Source organism: Thunnus thynnus, chromosome 17 (genome assembly GCF_963924715.1).
Source record: "Thunnus thynnus chromosome 17, fThuThy2.1, whole genome shotgun sequence".
NCBI classification, from domain to species: Eukaryota; Metazoa; Chordata; class Actinopteri; order Scombriformes; family Scombridae; genus Thunnus; species Thunnus thynnus.
Genome location: NC_089533.1, coordinates 23,834,427 through 23,852,511, shown reverse-complemented (window position 1 = coordinate 23,852,511; position 18,085 = coordinate 23,834,427). Strand labels below are relative to the sequence as shown.

Here is an 18,085-nt window from a genome sequence, read left to right as displayed (position 1 = left end):
CAGAGAACTGTGAAGTGTCCCAGAGCTCAATTCTGACGAAAACCAGAGGAATCTACAGGCAAAGAGTCAGCAACGTGTTCAACACACAAAAAATAATTATGAAACATCCAGTTTTTATGGAAGTGTTGTATGTTTTACTTTTTAAGATTTATTTTAAATAGATTTAATGTGGCTTTTTTGACTCAGGTCAACAAAAATACCCTTTAATGTTGAAACAGATCCCTACAAAGTGATCAATCAATTACAAATTCAAAATACATGTTTGCATAAGTATTCACTCCCTTTCATATTACACACCTGATTCATGACCAGTGCAGGAGTCACATAATCAGTTAACTGGAAAACAGCTGTGTGTCATCAAGGGGTTTCAATGGTAGTAGTAAAATACAGCTGTATCTGGATGGTCCAACTTGTGGTGAGTCAGTATTGTTGCAAAACCTCAAACTCTGTGGAAGGATGATTGAAAAACACAAGTTGGGATGGCTACAAGAACATTTCCAAATCATTGAACATCCACTGGAGTCCAGTTAAATAAATCATTTAGAATTGGAAAGAGTGCGGCTTAGCTGTAAATGTGCCTCAAGCTGGTTGTCCTCAAAAACTGAACGCATGAAGAAGACTGATGACAACTCTGAGGGCGTATGTGCAGACAACAGTTTCATAACAGTCACAGCTTTATGAGAAAGTGGCAAACAGAGAGACACTCTTAAAAAATCTCACGATAGCTGGGCTACAGTTTGCCAGAAAGCATGTGGAAGACCGAGGTCAGCTGGAAGAAGCTAAATGGACCAAAATGGAACTTTTTAAGCCAAACACTGCAAATGATCATAAACACAGCATCCCCAGAGTGAAGAGATGCTAAGCACAGAAGGTGTCGTGCTGTACAAATCGTAAAGCTCCTTGAGGAAAATTTAGGATTTGTGATATTGGGCTATGTAAATAAAATAGACTTGACGTCTTTGCAGCAGGCCCTGGAAGGCCTGTGAGGTTGGAGGGTAACATGAATGCAGATTTGTTTTCCATTAAGACTTTACTTTGTATTACTGAGCCCAAGAAGAAAACCACAGCTACACAGGAATGACTTCAAAACCATGTTAATGTCCTGGAGTGGTCACTCACCACTCAACCTGACAGAGCTGATGATGTTTTCGCAAAGAAGAAAGTGGATCTCCACACATACACACACACACACACACACACACACACACTCAAGTCTAGATGCATCTTATAAATACATACTTGGAGAAACTGTATTTTTATGGCTTAAAATGTCAACATAAATGGGATGAATCTCAGGGTCCTTTTCTGCAAAATCTGGACTCAATTTGACTGTATTTGTATTCATATACAGATTGGGTTCTTTTTGTTGTTTTTTTTCATTGTATTTTTGATGGGTTGTAAGTAACAATCGCATGTAGATTATGTTTTGCGTCCTTGATATGTGGTTAAGATGAACTACTCTCAATTACTTCTATCCCTCACCTCTGGTGTATGTGTGTGTGTGTGTGTGTGTGTTTAAGTTGTGTTTTGAGTATTGATTTTTGTGTGGTTTATATGTCAGAATAAAAAAATCTGTCAATAAAAATAATACTCAATACTCTGTTGATCAGTGTCAAAAAGCCACTTTAAATCTACTTTGACTCAACATGTAAAACATGAAAACTTACAAGGGAGGTGAGTACTTTTTAAAGGCACTGTACACACACACACACACACACACACACACACACTGCCCTTTCATCTTTCACTTACTTCTTTCTCTCTCTATCTCTCCTTCAGTTCATATCCTGGACAACTGAAGAGCAGTGAACCCCACAAAATGTTTTCAGTGTTTAACAGATCATCCCTTGTTTTTTTTTTTGTTTTTTTGTTTCTCTCTCTCACTCATCAGGGCACGAGGGATGTGGGGGTGGGCAAGCCGCCGGATACATAAAGACCTCCTTCCTCTCCAGCTTCATTGCATGTCTGCTGCTGCCACTTTGAAGTGGAGGGAATTAAAGAACCGGCAAATCCCTGGCTGTACATGATGCCCAGGCATGTTCTACATGACGCTTACATAAGGAAATTGCTTTTCCATTTTTCTTTTTTTTTTTTTTTAATTTGGGACCAATGGCCTTTCATCTTTTGGGCATGTGTAGATGTGACTTACTGTGACTAATTGTACCCCAAATGGACTGTGTGTTCTGTGTCCTTTCTGCTGGGGATGATGGAGGCCAGCATGATGGTTCCCTTGTGATGTGGAATGAACTGAATTGTGAGAGGAAGAGACAAGAAAGGCTGCTGTCTCCTGGTTTCTCTCTCACTCTTTCATCCAGACTTGAGCAGCAGCTACGGCAGTCTAATACTCAGATAATTAGGATGCTTTTCATCTCAAATAATCATCTGGATTATAACCTCTGTGAGTTAGAAGCTCTGTCAAACTCATGATGGGACTTCATACTCTCTATTGACAATCTTTAGGCCTTTACAAAGGCACAAATATGATGATCCTCTGACTGAAAATATAGATTATGATTCATGAGTCAGGGTTTTTCATTTTTGTGACCTGTGTTTTCAAGCCTTTGTGGAATGAGTTAAGGCACATCTTCGATTTAAAATGAGGGCTTACTGTAATTGATGCTGATGATTTAGACGTAAATCCGTCTTCCTGGTTTGTCTTGATTTTGAATATGGTCGGAAGGTGGATCAGTGGTTGGTTACCTCACAGCAAAAAGCTGTTCTTGGTGCTGTATAGTCCCAAAATATGCATATCCAAAATATGTGATTTGGAAACTTAAAATAGCCCATAGGTGAGTGTGAATGCGGTTCATAAACTTGTCAAGTACTTTAAGGTGAACCATGCTTAGTCGGTTTCCAGTGGTGGAATGTAATTAAGTACATTTACTCAAGTACTGTATTTAAGTACAAATTTAAGGTACTTGTATTTGAGTATTTCCATTTTATGCTACATTTCAGAAGGAAATATTGTACTTTTTACTCCACTACATTTATTTGTCACTTATAATTACTAGTTAATTTTCAGATTTCACATAAAATCATATATCTTAATATTCTAACTGTTGTTTAAATTGTCTGCTCTTTTTTTGTTTAAATTTGTTATGCACTTTGTGTGAAATTTGCTATATAAATAAAGCATATTATTATTACTATAAAAAACATATGATACACTTATATAGTAGATGCAGTACTATTACTAGTAATTTACCTAAAGTATCTAAAATTGGCTCCAAATTTATGAACTACCGCATTTAGATGCTCTTACATGTATTTGAAAGTGATAAAAAACAAACACTGTAATATACTATAGTAATATAACACTCTAAAACAAGCCAGTCTGCATAATAAGTAATTTTGATACTTAACTACATTTTGTTGATGATACTTCTGTACTTTTACTTAAGTAACATTTTGAATTCAGGACTTTTACTTGTAATAGAGTATTTTTAGACTGCAGTTTTTCTACTTTTACTTAAGTAAAGGATCTGGATACTTCTTCCACCACTGTCAGTTTCAGCATGTTGTAATAAAAGACAATTATTTGGATTTTGAACTTTGATGTTCTCCTGGTCTTAGCCGCATTACAATTAACTGTTTTAGCCAACTGAACAAATACTGTAGACTTACCCGTTTGGATACCATATTCACAATACTGAGAAATGTTTCTTAAAGTTAAGAACAGCCTGGAGAGTTGGGGTTAGAGGTCGAATAGGTTCTTCAGGGAAACTCTCTAAACAACTCGGATCATCGTAAATACAGTAGCCCTCTGCGCTTGGGGAAGCTGGGGCTTCTCGTTAACTGGAAGGAATTAAGGGCACACAGGCAGCGGCACATAAGCCTTTGTTGAGCAGAGAGGGGTTGAAGTCATGTAGGGCTGCAGCAGAGTTTTGGACCGTGGTTGAAGTGGGCGGACCAGACATTTACATTTCCATCTGCTGGCAGGGTGAGCTTTACTTTTCAGCACCAAGGACAGAGAAGCAGGCAGCAGGACAGGAACACCTGCTGGACCGGAGCATCAACCCTGCCACTGCTGGACTAGTGGGATTCACTTCACTGAGAACACGCATTTGGATGGATGTGAAGCTAAAATAAGGTTGGAAGTGAAACGAAAAGTATTTTAATGCTGTCATTGAAATTAACTTTTTACTCTTCTAACGTGTTTCTCTTGTTTTCTTTGCAGAATTTAAGAACTTGTCTGCTTGCTCATTAATAGTAACTCGGATATTTGTGTGACAATTTCATGAAGGAAATATTTCTCTCAGTGTGGAGAATGGCGCAGTGTTGAGTGAAAGGAAGAAGCCAAAAGGAGTCATTCTCAGGTGGAATAATAAATTCCTATAACTATGAATAGCTATAATTTCACCGGCTGGAACTCCACGGGTGAAGCACACGCTTACCCGTATTCTACATCACTAGAAGACCCTCTGTACAGGCAGTACAAGCCCCCACCGAAGGACCTCATCCCTCTGCCAAAGGCAGTGCTGTACCTGCTCATGGCTGCCCTGGTAGTAGTTGCAGTTGCCTATGCTATTATTGGACATCTCATCAAGGATCTGGCCATGGACATAACAGGTATTCCCCTTTGAAAATCAAAAACTTGTGCATTTAAGATGTAGTTTTATTTGAGTCAACCTACTATTTAACATACACATTTAGAATGAAATGTATGGATTGTCGTTTCTCATACAGGGTTATTTTTCAGAAACACAGCACACAATAATAATGCCAAGAGGCAGCAATACTCAAGATTAAGTCTAATCACATGCAGTACATTTGAATCTGGTGCAGTTTCCAAACCTTTTGTTTCAGGTGTATCCCCACAGCCCTTTCAGATGAATTTACTTCTTCATCAACTAGTCATCAGTCATGTTCCAAATGTGTTCATCTGAAGTAATGTTAAACTGAGGATTAACACTATAACTATTATAAGAGTGGATTTTGTTGCAAAAATATTTTCTTATAATTCAACTGTAAGTGTTTAGGCTGGTTTGGTCAAGTTTGCATTATTGGCAGACGCTAATGTTCCAATCATTTCTACTTTTAACTAACTTTTTCAACTGTTTAATTTATTTTAACCATTTATCCTATAGCCTACATCTGGTATTCAGGTGTTATAACTGACTCACTATGTGGATATATATTTGTTAATCCATTTAAGTTTAGCCTCTTCACAATCTTTCCATTACTTCTGGAGACTGCAGAAGTACCCCTGGTTAGGAATGATTTAGGACATTTTTTTTTACCGTAATCAAGCATACTAAACTTCAGCAGCCACTGTTCTCATATTATTTTATTTATGGTAATGTTAAATCTATTTCCCCTGTCTCTCTTTTTTAGATTGTGTTCTGGGTCCGGCTAGTGATGAGGACAAGAACAAGGACAACAACGCATATCGCATGGCCTCCAGCCACGCTCCTCCAGTGCACCCATTCGCCCACAATGCCTTCCACGTGTGGGACCAGGAAGATGTGGTCATCCCTTTGCCCCTCAACGAAAGCCCCCAGGCCAGCCCGCTGTTGCTGGCTGCCATTCCCTACATACCCTCTTTCTTCCCACACGCACACAGCCCAACAAGTCACAGCTCTCTGGCCTTCTCCGCCAGCCCGGGACCGACCAGGGAGATCAGCATCCCTAGGGAGCTCTGATTTTGACAAGAACTATGATCAGCCTTGGCGATTAGCAACAAAGTGTTGGAACCCCCAACCGTCATGGGGAGCACTCATTATGTAAGACATTCTGATTCAACTTTGATGTCAAACAAGTGACTTCACTGTGTCCTTGTCTCTTACATTTTTAAATGGTTTCTCCAAATAATGCAACATGACTCAAGACTGTTGTCTCTCTCACACCTCATGTTAACAGAAAAGTCAAAGCAAATACCCATGAAGGGGAACCCAAGGACAAAAAGGATTAGCATAGAAGATCACTGGATATTGTCTCTGTGTGCCTCAGCTTCACTACGAAGCTGTTAGACATGTTAGATGAAGTTTAATAGACTCTACATGTTGGTACATACTGTCACGGTTACAGTTCGGCATACCTGCTGTCTTATTTCTTTGTGGACGAAATAAACGTTTTTATAATCAAAGCCTGGTAAATGGTTGTAATGCAATATAAGAGTAGAGTTACTGCACGTTTGTCGCGAGTGATTTAGAGTATGTGTTGTTCTCATGTTTGAACTGGCAACATGAGATTGAAAAACTGTCCATCTACTGCACCAATATAATCCATCTGTGCAGCAAGAGGTTGCTGTCAAGTCAGCAACGAAGAGCTCACAGATTCACATCTTTCTTAACGTAAGTGTGTCACATTTGTGGAACTTATTGACAGTACTTCTGTCACATTCGTGTTATTGCTCATAACGTGACCTTCGTGTTCAGGACATCAGAATCTTGATCAGCTGCTTCCAACCTGTGATCCAAACCAGCTGGCCATCTCACACACTCCAGTAAAAATGTTATTTCAAGACACTGGGGGATTAGCTTAAGAGGGAGACTTAGGGAGTTCCAGCTATTCAACATGTACATAACGAGACTTAATCCTGCGGCCTTTATCGCAGGTGTCACACTCACTCAGGGATTCCCTTCTCTGGAATGCAGAGCCTATCAATGCAGCTTAAAGTGCAAAAGTGTACGGGAAAATTTGCCAGTTTCTTATGTAATACCAGCTCACAGCAACTTCTATTCTTGGATGTCAACTTATACTTAATAAGGGGTGAAAATGTTAGCTGTGGTTAGGCTGCCTTCAAAATCCTTTTAATCAATTCATAATTATATTTAATGCAAATTTTAAAGCTCTTGATAGCCCTGAAACATATTTTAAATGCAGAACTACAAGTTCAACTATAAATACAACCTTGTATGCCTCCGCCAACCAGTCAAGTTGCAGTTTACATTCATGTCTGTCCAGATTTTTAAGGAATTCAATAAAAAGTATTAAGTATATTTTTTGGCGAAATGGCAGTTATCACTTTATTGACATGTATGATTCCAATGAATAATTTCCAGTGAGAAACATTTTGTTTTCACTTAGAGACTACTTTCACAGAGGAGTACATAGAACTGATAGAGAGCTTCATCAAATGGTGCAACAATAATCACCTGAAGTTCAATATCAGCAAAACCAATGAGCTTGTGGTGGACTACCAGATGAACAGGAAGCCCCCTGTCCTGGTTGTCATCCATGGAGAGTAAGTGAAGAGGGTGGACTCGTACAAGTGCTGTGGGAAAGCAAAATGAAAAGAAGCTACAAATTCTAAAACGTGGATTCTTCACGCACATCTTCAACCCGGCAGCACAGAAGATCTATTCAATCATCACTGTTAAAGTGGACACCCAAGGTTAGTGTCACCAATTCAGTATCCAATCAAATGTGAAATATAGTCACAATCTCCCCTTCCTGAGTTCCTGAGTTATGGTGTTGAACAATTGATTACAGATTCAATTCAATATTCTATATCCTATTCCTATATTCTATTTGTTTTCTGATTCACCATCTAACCAAAAAATCTGTTAATTGTAGGCCTGATCAACAAAAGAACCATAAACAAATTTCTTCATTTATTAGAAAGAATTTTTGGTAACACTTTATAATACAGTCCCCGTTTTAGAGTGTAACTTCCTCGTATGAATCAGTATATACGTCTATGGATGAAGTGCAATAAAAACCAATGCTTTTGCTCGTTGCTCACGGCAGTTGTGACAATCATTTTATATGCATGTGAGTTTGGCAGGCAAGCTTCACCCACACTCCAGGGATTTTTTATGCTTATGGCTTCTTCTTCACTGTATGAATTTGAATTAGAACAAGTGGCAGCTCATAACCGGCAGGCTGAAGTAGGAAGCAAACTTACCTCTCTCAAGTCATATGAGGACAAAAAACAAACAATACAGTAATGTAATAATATACATAGTACATATCTAATTACACAATAATAAGGTATGCAGGGAGTTATAAAAAATGTTTCTTTTCTTTAATTACACAGAAACCACAAGGTATGTGCTGTTCTCCCAGTCTTACTCTGTAAATACAATGTACACTGTACTTACAGAGTACTTACTCTGTAAATACAGATTAACAACAGAGGGCGAGCTGGATTATGAAGTTTACACTGTCCCCCCATTCTTACTGTATAATTACCCAGTAACAAATGATCACATTAAATGCTGTCAAACATTACAGGACCTATGCCTATCTGGTGTTACAACAAGGGACCCAAGACTAGCTGTTTGGTTTGGTTACCTCTAATTTCAAACTAACACCATGCATGCATGTACTTACGGAGGATGAAGGATTACATGAGGATAAATACACCTTTAAAAAAAATCTGTATTTCAATATCCCAAAATGTTTTCAAACATTCTTACAAAAATCTATAAAGCTACTTTTATGTTCATGTTAACACCACACAGTACCAAATTTCATGGTAAATGCTCTGACTAAATACTAGCCTGCATATTTTTTTTTCTATACCCACATACACCATCATGGAGTGAATAGGACAGTCAACTGTAATCCCACATCCTTAAAATTACAAACATATTCACATTGTTAAAACACATCCAAACACTGTGGGCTTCTCTTTCATGACAGACGTACAGTGCAACCAGATAAAACAAGACTACAGCCATGCTAGCAGTTCTATGAGGCTGTGCTTATACACAGCAGTGCTTTGAGCTAAATGCTAATTGTACATACTGTATGGTATGCTAGTATGTTTACCATGGTCACCATCTTAATTTAGCTTATTAGCACAAAACAGCTAGTCGAGCTGAGGCTACTGGGAATTAGTTTTGCTGGTATTTAGTAATAAACAAAAGTAATGGACAACTTAAATTCTTGACAATGATGATGGTGCTAGATGAAAAGTCACCAAATCACCTGAGTTAGGATTCATCCTGAGGGAAACATGAATGTGTGTACCAAATTTATAAGCAATCCATTCAGTAGCTGTTGAGAAATAAAAAAATAAAAATAAAAAATGTCAACCCCCATGGTGGCACTAAAGGAGAAGTCAGAGGACCACCAAGGTCAGTAGGAATTATCTGGAAACCATGATTCATTCAGTAGATTTTGAGATATTACATTGGATATGTGCAAAATTTGATCTGCTGGCAGAGCTAGAAGAAAAGTCAGAGGATCATAAAAGGCAGCAGAATTCATCCTCTGAAGATCATAAATGTCTGTACAAAATTCCACAGAAATCCATCTTATAGTGGTTGAGATTCAATATATCAGCGTTGTCATGTTTAATACGATAAACACACAAGTCAAATTGTTTTGGTATTTGGAAAAAGATTTTTATTTTACTTTTATCAAATTCCAAAAGTAATATTTTCTCCTGTACAAGTAGGTCATTTGTTGTAGTAACTGAGGCAGGATGATGTAAAAAAAAAAAAAAGCTGTTCCTAAAAAGCAACAAAGCCAAGACTTGCACTGATGTTTTACATGGCAGCAGAGTATTAAGTTCATATGTGTTAAAGCCTCTTCAGTTTACTGCGATCTTTCTGCTACAGTCACTTTCAGACCAACTGGTTTTACTGGCCGAGCTTGAGTTAAGAATATCTGGAGGCGGGGTGGCTTTCTCAAGAGACGCAGACTTAAGGTGTTGCATGGTAAAGGTAAAGGTAGGGTGGCTCCATCCAAAATATTAATAATAATTATGTTGGGTGAAACTCAAGACTCCAGTCGACATATGGGGCCGTCGTAGACCATCTGTAGGTTCACCTTGTGTCCCACCAGCTCTCTGATGTTGTTGATGCCGTATTTAATCATTGTGGGCCTGCAAGACAGACGAGAGGGCCAAGTGAGTAACAGCTCTTGTGACACAAACTGCAGCCACAACAGAGGCCAAAGTGTTTATGTGTCTATTCCAGGTCTGACAGGTCAGAGAACAAACAACAGAGGGTTGGCTGGAAGAGCGAGGATTACTCAGCGTGGATTATTAGTGCCTTTCCCAGCTCACTTACTGCATAGTTATTAGCCATGACAGTTGTCCTCACCTCAAACTCAGATATAACTAGACCGAACTCAAAGTATTTTCTACAGTCAGCAATGTGAAGGAAAAAGCTACAAATTGCTACAAAATGACTCACATGTTGTTTACCTCAGAAACCTGAGAACAAAACTAAGGGTTTTGTCGAATTAAAGTTAAAAAAAAAAAAGAAAGAAAAGAAATTTAAATGCTTTGCAGCAAATAAACAGGAACATGAAATAATTCCAATAAATGATGTAAATAGTAAATTCCAATCATTTGTAAACAGGAATAATCCTCCTCAGACAATAAAACCTACATATCTAAAATGTGGGTCAGATGTGAGCTCAGTGCCTACACAGCTGATGACGTCTATAAATAGACTGAATCACACACCTTTAATCCTTAAATGGAACATCTATGAGATGAGGTGTAGTTTTCACAGACATACAGATATGCTCCCATGATCAAATAAAATACAGGTCAGTTCTGATCTATCAAAACCACTGAACACAGTCTGTGTTCTCTCTGTGTGCAACTAATTCATATTATGTTACTACATGCATCAAGTGTGTATTCACCTTTCCAGAGACAGTCCCCAGGCTATTACTGACACATCCTCAGGAAGACCCATAGGCAGCAGCATCTCTGGACGGAAGACCCCCGAGTTTCCAACTTCCACCCACTTTTTGAGTCCTGTATGTACAGAAAGACATTATATAAAACTGTTGAAACGACCAAAACCACAAAACAGAACTGTTCCACAAAGGCAGAGAGCAGTAACAACAGACACAGTTGAGAAAAAAGGGTTTAAAGTTCAAACTATAACAGAGCAGAAAGTTTGTAATTCCTTTGTTTTGTGCCTTTTTAGGCTGAATTTTACCTCCCAAAATCTAAATAAAGCCTACAAGAGTCCTTTTGTTTTTAGCTTTTCTGACCATTTAACTAGTTTGAGAAAATAAACTTGATTTTGATTTACAGTCAAAAAGTCAGATTCAGGTCTTAAAATCAAGTTTGACCAACTTGTGTTTTATAAACAGCTTTGAGCATTCACCCTCCTACATGGACAGAAAACTGCAGCCGGTTAAAGTAACAGTGTCAGTGGTAGCAGATTATCTAGTTGTGACTATACCTTCATGGTAACTGAAGATCTCCATGCTGGGCTCTGTGTACGGGTTGTAGGCAGGCTTGAAACGTAGTTTGGTAATTCCTAGAAAAGAAACAAGACAGATTGGATTCATGTGGATTGAGAGATCATCTGAAGGCAGACGCAATGATCAACAAAATCTGTCAAAGTGTTCAGTGGTTATGGTCACTTTTTTTTCAGCAATAGAAATTCAATAGATCTACATTCTGTAATGAACTCTCTATATTGTAGTTTTCATTGTTAAAGGCGGAGTCTGTCATTACTGTAATGGTTTTAGATGACCTGATGCTGATATCAATACCATCTGATATCAGCCTCACTGTTTACTCTCTACATCTCTATTAAGTTACTGCTGATGCAAACAAAACATATTCTAATGCTGCCAGTCCACATCAGAAAGCATTCTCCACTTGCTCCTTTGTTGTATTTTGACAAAGTAGCTGCTCAAAGCGTGTTTCCTGCCCCCAGAATTCTGGGAGCTGTAGTATCAAACCACACCAAAGTTATAGTTACTTATCAAGTCATATACACAGTGTCATGGAGCCCTCCTGACCTAGTTTGGTGAAGAACTGATGCAGGATGCCCATGAGGTCTCCCAGTGTCAGCCCATAATCGGCCACCACACCCTCTATCTGGTGGAACTCTGCCAGATGGGTGGCATCTAGGGTCTCGTTCCTGAACACCCGGTCGATGGAGAAATACTTGACGGGGGTGAACTTCTCCTGGTGGAAGGGCGGATGATTTGCCACGTTAGTGGTGAGATGGAGAGAGAGAAGAGCGTCATGGCAACACAGACAGTTCATATACGGTCAAACGCATGTGGATGCCAGCACATTACCTCCATGTGATTGTTATATCTAATTACATGCTGCCGTAACAGCCTCTACTCTTTCCATTAGAGTTTGGAAACTGACTTCAGGGATTTGCTCCCATGCAGTCACAAGAGCATTAGTGAGGTCAGCCATAAGGCCTGACTCACAGTCGGTGCTCCAAATCACACCGACGGGGAGTCCATACAGCCAGTGGTATGCTTAAAGTATAAGTCTTAAGATGCACTCAAGAAACAAATGCTGCTGTTCTTGTAGAAAAAGGGGTTAAAACACAAAAATGCAAGCTTCTATTCCTGCTCCTAAACTCATAAATGCCTGAAAGTAACTTTTTTTGGACATATTTGAGGATTTCCCTCCAAAAGTATGGAATGGGGTTGAACAAGTAGAACAAGTAAGTGTATGTGCGACTCACCTGTTGTGCAAGTTTATACAACATGCGTGCGCTGACTGCTGTAGTGTGAGTGCGGAGGATGTTCTTCTGCGCCTCCTCCAGCTTCCAGTCGTATTTGTACCTGAAAGTCAGCAGGATATTGGATAATACGTGAGATGTAGGGACGGACTGAACTGTAACGTTACTTGTTATGTGAACGTGTGAGTGTGTCTCACCCTTGTGAACCAAAGCCTCCCTCTGAGTGGACCTTCTTCACTCTCTCCAGGTAGTCCTGCGGGAACTCATGGGCGAGTGCTGGGTCTGAAGAAAAAGAAAAAACGGTCATGGTCAGAATAAATTGAAATGGATGCAAATGGGTGTGACAGGTGTTTAGAGAGATAAATGTGTGACACACTCAGTCTCACCAGACAGGAAGAAGGTGTCGTGCTGGTCTCTGGCCGGGTGCTGCTGAGGCTGGAACAGGGAGTCGAAGTTCCAGAAAGAACTTTCTATGAAGTTGTTGGTCGGCATCTCAGAGAAACTACCGAAAGCAGAGAGTTCATTCAGTGTGTTTAATGTGCGAGTGTGTGTGTGTAGTGTATTTTTTTCTTCACTGAGTTATTTACAGCTACTCACCCCATCTCCAGGAAGATCTGTCTGAACTGTGTTCGCACCTTCATCAGCGGGTGCAGGTGGCCACAGTCTGGCGCCACACCCATGGCGTCAAAGTTATAGGGCTTAAATGTCTTTTCTTTCCAGTTACCGCTGCAACACAACACAAGGAAGAGTGAAGAGGTTAGGGAGGAAGAGTGTGAGAAAGGTGCAGGTGGTGCGAAGGCCACAATAAACTACTCTATCCTTGAATTTATATCTCGTTTTAAATCGATGAGGTAACTACACATAATAATTCTCTGAAAATCCACCATCATTTCAGCATTTTTTAATCTGGAGATGAGCTGACTGAGACCATCAAATCCATATCTATACAAAATCTGCACGCAGAGAAGTAAAAGCAATATGAATTTTGGGCAGGGGAAGAAAGAACATCTGGACACTGCTTTTAGCTAAATCCCTTCTATGATATGATTTCAGGCAAACCTGAGGTGAGAGCTTTTTCTATTCTGCTGGCAGTTTAATGCCCTGCCCTCAGCCTCAGCATGACAACAGTGTAAGCTGTATTATGAGCATGTTCATTATTTATTTATTTGTTCTTTTTTTGAAGTATCTTACAGGAATATTGCTAATTAAAGAGTGTTCAAAAGCTTCATGGACTTACATTTTGAATTTTTTAGATGCCATTACAAGGGAAAGCAAACCCAATTTTGTTGGATGTTGTTGTTGTTGAAAATACTTTGCAGAAGAGCAGCGCAGCACTTTATTGTTCAGTTTCACAGGCTCTGTCCCAACATGTTTTAACTATTAGCTAAACATGCCATTTATTGTTATTTATATTAGAAATGCCATCAGTTTGCATAATAGTGGTACTATACTTGTTCCAGGACAGCTTTTATAAAAAAAATATAAGCGATTGTTTGAGCTTTATGTCTGTAAGCCCAGAGCATTTCAACACAGCGGAAATATTTGTCTGAGTGAACAGACAAGAGTGTCAGTGTTGTAAATATAAAAACCAAGTTGTTGAAGTATTCTGTCAATAAAATGACATGAAAGTGTAAAACAAAAAAAAAAAAAAGTATTTGTATCGTTTTTCTTACTCCTATTAGGGATAAACACGTTCTGAGATTCCCATCATGCTCTGGGAGCAAGTAAATACAATGTTGGCATGGAGGCAGTGAGCTAGTCGAGGACTCAGGAGTCTTGTTTTTTTTTTTTTTAGCCTGTCATTGTTTACAGTTGATTAGTGGATTAGCTGTTAGCAGCTGCTGTTTGCACTGTAACCATGACAACAATTGTGGTGATGAACATTCATTTTGACATTGAAGAGAACGTCTAAACATGAAGATTATTAGAAGATCTGAAATTATTTCATACTTCAGATTTATAGATAAATGTTTATCTGCGATGGAAATGTGAGAAAATCTGAGTTATCCCTGGAAAGTGTAAACTGCATCTATTCCTGGAGACTAAATGAATCAGATCACAGTATCTGCTTGGTTTATCAAGTCTTTTTTGGAGTCATTATCATTTTGTCCAACCCTGCCTTTAGGACAAAGTCCTCATCTTTGGACTCGTCCCCTTTTATGGGCTGAGGTTTCTCTGTGTCTTGTGTCTGAGACCCTGAACACCATCACTGACTGACAGAGGAGGGCAGACGAGACAAACCGTCTATTAGGCAGACGACTATAAAAAATATTTCAAACTCTTTATAACAAATAGAATCTGGACTCACGTGGCGATCATCTCTGGAGTGAGCTCCGTCTCCTGTTTGGTGACTGTGGTGCTGAAGGAGCTTCCTTTAGTGATCCAGTAAGACTTCACCGTCCTAAACACAAAGAAAAACCACTCAGAACAATCAGAAAGACACTAGAGGAGGCTCGATACTATGAGTGACTCTGTGAGAATAGAACTGACTTATGTTACACAGTGAGGAACAGAAAGATTTTTTAAATTGTCATGTGAAGTTTTGACTCAACTCTATAGGGTGCAGTACTAAAACATACTCAGGATTGATACTAGGGTGCATATTCTGCCAAAATCCTCTTACTCAGAAATCAGTCCCTCATAAACTGGCAGCTGGACTACACACATACTAAGCTGATATAACTAAGCATCCTTCTCCTCATGGAGGACCTTATTAACCACTGAGCATAAAAAAAAACATGGCTTGTGTGTTTTTTCAATGTCTAAATCCTCTTCACATTAAACAAAGAGGTCACAAAGTAAACACACAGATCCAGACAGACACACGTGGCCTATATTCACATACATGTGCCGTTACCAAAAAAAACTGATTTGTCGGCGGGTTTCACGTGTGCACGTCGCATCACTAATGTTTTAATCCCTCCACACCTCTGCTAAACATCCTCCCAACACAGTAACTTCCGCATGTGTTCAGCAAATATATAACGTCAGATTCACAGTAATGATAACTGAGGCTGTAGCCAGTGAGTGTTTTCATTATCCATTAGTCTTTTCTCTGTTTGCTTGGCAATCACTTCTCTGTTTACACCAGATTATTAAATAAAACTGTTGTTAGGAGCTGAACCTCTATCAGTTTCAAATAAAACCCCTGCAGACTTGTGCGCTGACCCTCCGTCTGTCTGGCAGACACCACCAACCCTCTACTGCCACCTACTGGTAGACATTCACACTCATACTGTATATACAGTCTGGAGACTTACACTTCAGAGAGCAGCTTTCTCTTCTTCAGTTCATTCTTTTCTTTCTCTTCCAGTTGAGAGGTGTTGCCTTTCTGTACCAGAAGCAGCTTCTCTCTAACCTGGTCTTCTATGCTCTCCACCTGAGGACCAAAACATAACCACACACATATACACATCCTATTTAAACCAGGGACTGCTGAACACAGAGGGCCGTGATAACAGGTTGATATAAAGGAAAACATACAGCCTTGAATATCCTTGGGCCGCCCTCGTGTGCCTTGTCCACTCGGATCCACTTGTTGGACATGGCCTTGCTGAAGCCGATCTTCCCAAAGGACAGTTTCTACACAGAGACAGGTGCAGAGGTACAACAATGTCACTGCCAACTGAAGGATTGTAGTATTAAAACAGTTTCTTCAGTCCAATCTGTGGTGGTGAAAATACAATTCTTAACCAACGTTCATTTCTTGTGTTACATGATGGTTGACTAAAGCTGAAAAATTTGAGAAAACATACTATTAATTATACTATTAAGACTAGAAGTGTACTGATAACAGTTTTTCAGCAGAAAATACTTAAATAATTAGAACTTTTATAAACAAACAAACAGTGACACATGCATAGCAGTCTGGTGAAAAATAACAAAAAACAGACTGATAACATTTTAAAATATATAAACAGACAGAATATTGATTTAATTTTTGTATAGACTCTTCAAAGCACAACATTTCTTAAAAACCAAAAAGTGTGTGTTATTACACAGATCAGTCATGGTGTCTTTATTTATCTAAACACGTACTATCCAGCTGCATCACCAACAATTATTTTCAAGTTGCTTCATGTAAAAATCAGACTGCGATTTTACCTTTTAAGGTTAAAATTTGGGATGTATGTTAACCATTTGTCAAAAAAATGGTCATGTGACTTTAGTTGAAACATATAGAGCTGAAAGATGTATTTTTTGTAATCTTGTGCACACAAAAAGATAATAACTTGTCAAGTCATTGTCTTGCTCATACGAGATATTATCTTAAATATCTTCAATCATTTTTTTAAGCAAAAATGAAAAACATGAGCTGGTTTCAGCCTCTCAGATATGATGATTTATTACTTTTCTTTATGGAACATGATGATAAACTGAATATCTTTGGGTTTTTGAGTGTTAGTCAGACAAAACTAGACATTTAAAGATGTAACTTTCTACTGTGGGGAATTTATTTATGAAAAAAGATATTTTTCATTATTTTCTGACATTTTATGGACAAAATGATACAATAATCAGTAACTTAACTGGTAAACAAGACAACATGTGACAAGAGGCCACAGGTAGACTGCTTTATTTTAAGGGGTCACAGACCAAAAAGGGTGTAAACGACTGATATAGGTGATGTTTTAGTCAGCATCTTCATCAGGCTTCATATGATGCCTGCTGAGTATTTGAGAAGCTATTTTCAGAGCAGATGTGTTTACACCTGTATGTGTCACTCCCTCTGTGGTCCATCTGTCCACTCACCATGAGCTCACTCTGCGCCAGGCCCTCCAGCGGGATGGAGGTGAAGACCCGGGCTTCTTGGCTGCCCTGCCCGGCTATCTCCGTGCCCTCCCCGGTCAGCTCCCAGTGTTTGGAGGAACGCAGCTCAGCTGAGATGATCTAGACAGCAGAGAAACACACACGACTGTCAGCTCATCAACTGGAATAGACACCTCAACATCCTGACTGGCTCAATAGACGTTAATGCATTTCTCTCAACACTGACGTCTGTCAAAACACCTCTGACTCTTTAACACTCATCCTACCAACATATTTAACATACAGGGACTACTGACTGGGGGCCCCAAGAATAAACTAATGTAAGAAGCAACCATCATAGCAAAATGTTACCTTATTCCTTTGCAAAACATTATTAGTTATGTAATTAATGTCGTGAAAAAAGATATTATGTTTTTATTGTTTATTATTATTTTAGGAAAGTTACAGTTAATTTGCACATTGTGTAAAATGAAAATATATAATTTTCTTTAATACCCAGGACCCCAATACATTGGTTAAGACAGAAACAAAAAACAATGACATGAAGTCATTAGAAACAAATTGATTGACAAACTCATGAAAAATTGGAATGATAGAATAAAGAACCTGTGAGATATGACAAAAAGTAAACCTGTGGGGTCTGCGAGGACCCCAGTCAGCAGGATTACAGTTAAAACTCAGCGTCCTTATTGCATCAGTCTCACTACATGAACCAGTGTTGACGGTGTCAGTCTGACTTCCGCCCGAGAAACTTACTTCGCCGAGAGCCTGCAGACTCTTCACGGCTCCCACGATGACCTGGTGGTCAAAGCCGAGGCTGGCGGCCACATCCAGGCTGTCCACGCCATCGTCCGCCTTCTCAATCCGCTGTAGAAGCGTCTCCACCACACTGGTGTCCGCCATGCTGGGTCCCCGCTGAGTTCCAGAGGCCGGATGTGACGCCAGTTCCGCAAAAGCCG

General features: G+C 39.3%; 1 protein-coding gene across 1 annotated transcript; it reads right to left on the bottom strand.

Annotated features, from left to right (window-relative positions):
* Window positions 1-9,271: 9,271 nt before the first annotated feature.
* On the bottom strand, window positions 9,272-18,072 carry farsa (phenylalanyl-tRNA synthetase subunit alpha). Its single transcript, XM_067571074.1, has 13 exons — window positions 17,883-18,072; window positions 17,109-17,246; window positions 15,840-15,938; window positions 15,617-15,735; window positions 14,665-14,757; window positions 12,954-13,082; window positions 12,743-12,858; window positions 12,554-12,638; window positions 12,360-12,459; window positions 11,671-11,839; window positions 11,103-11,180; window positions 10,552-10,666; window positions 9,272-9,778 (listed from the first exon to the last, which is right to left on the bottom strand). Exons 1-13 carry the CDS (start codon window positions 18,027-18,029, stop codon window positions 9,673-9,675), a joined length of 1,494 nt encoding a protein of 497 aa, XP_067427175.1. The 5' UTR covers window positions 18,030-18,072; the 3' UTR covers window positions 9,272-9,672.
* Window positions 18,073-18,085: the final 13 nt, after the last annotated feature.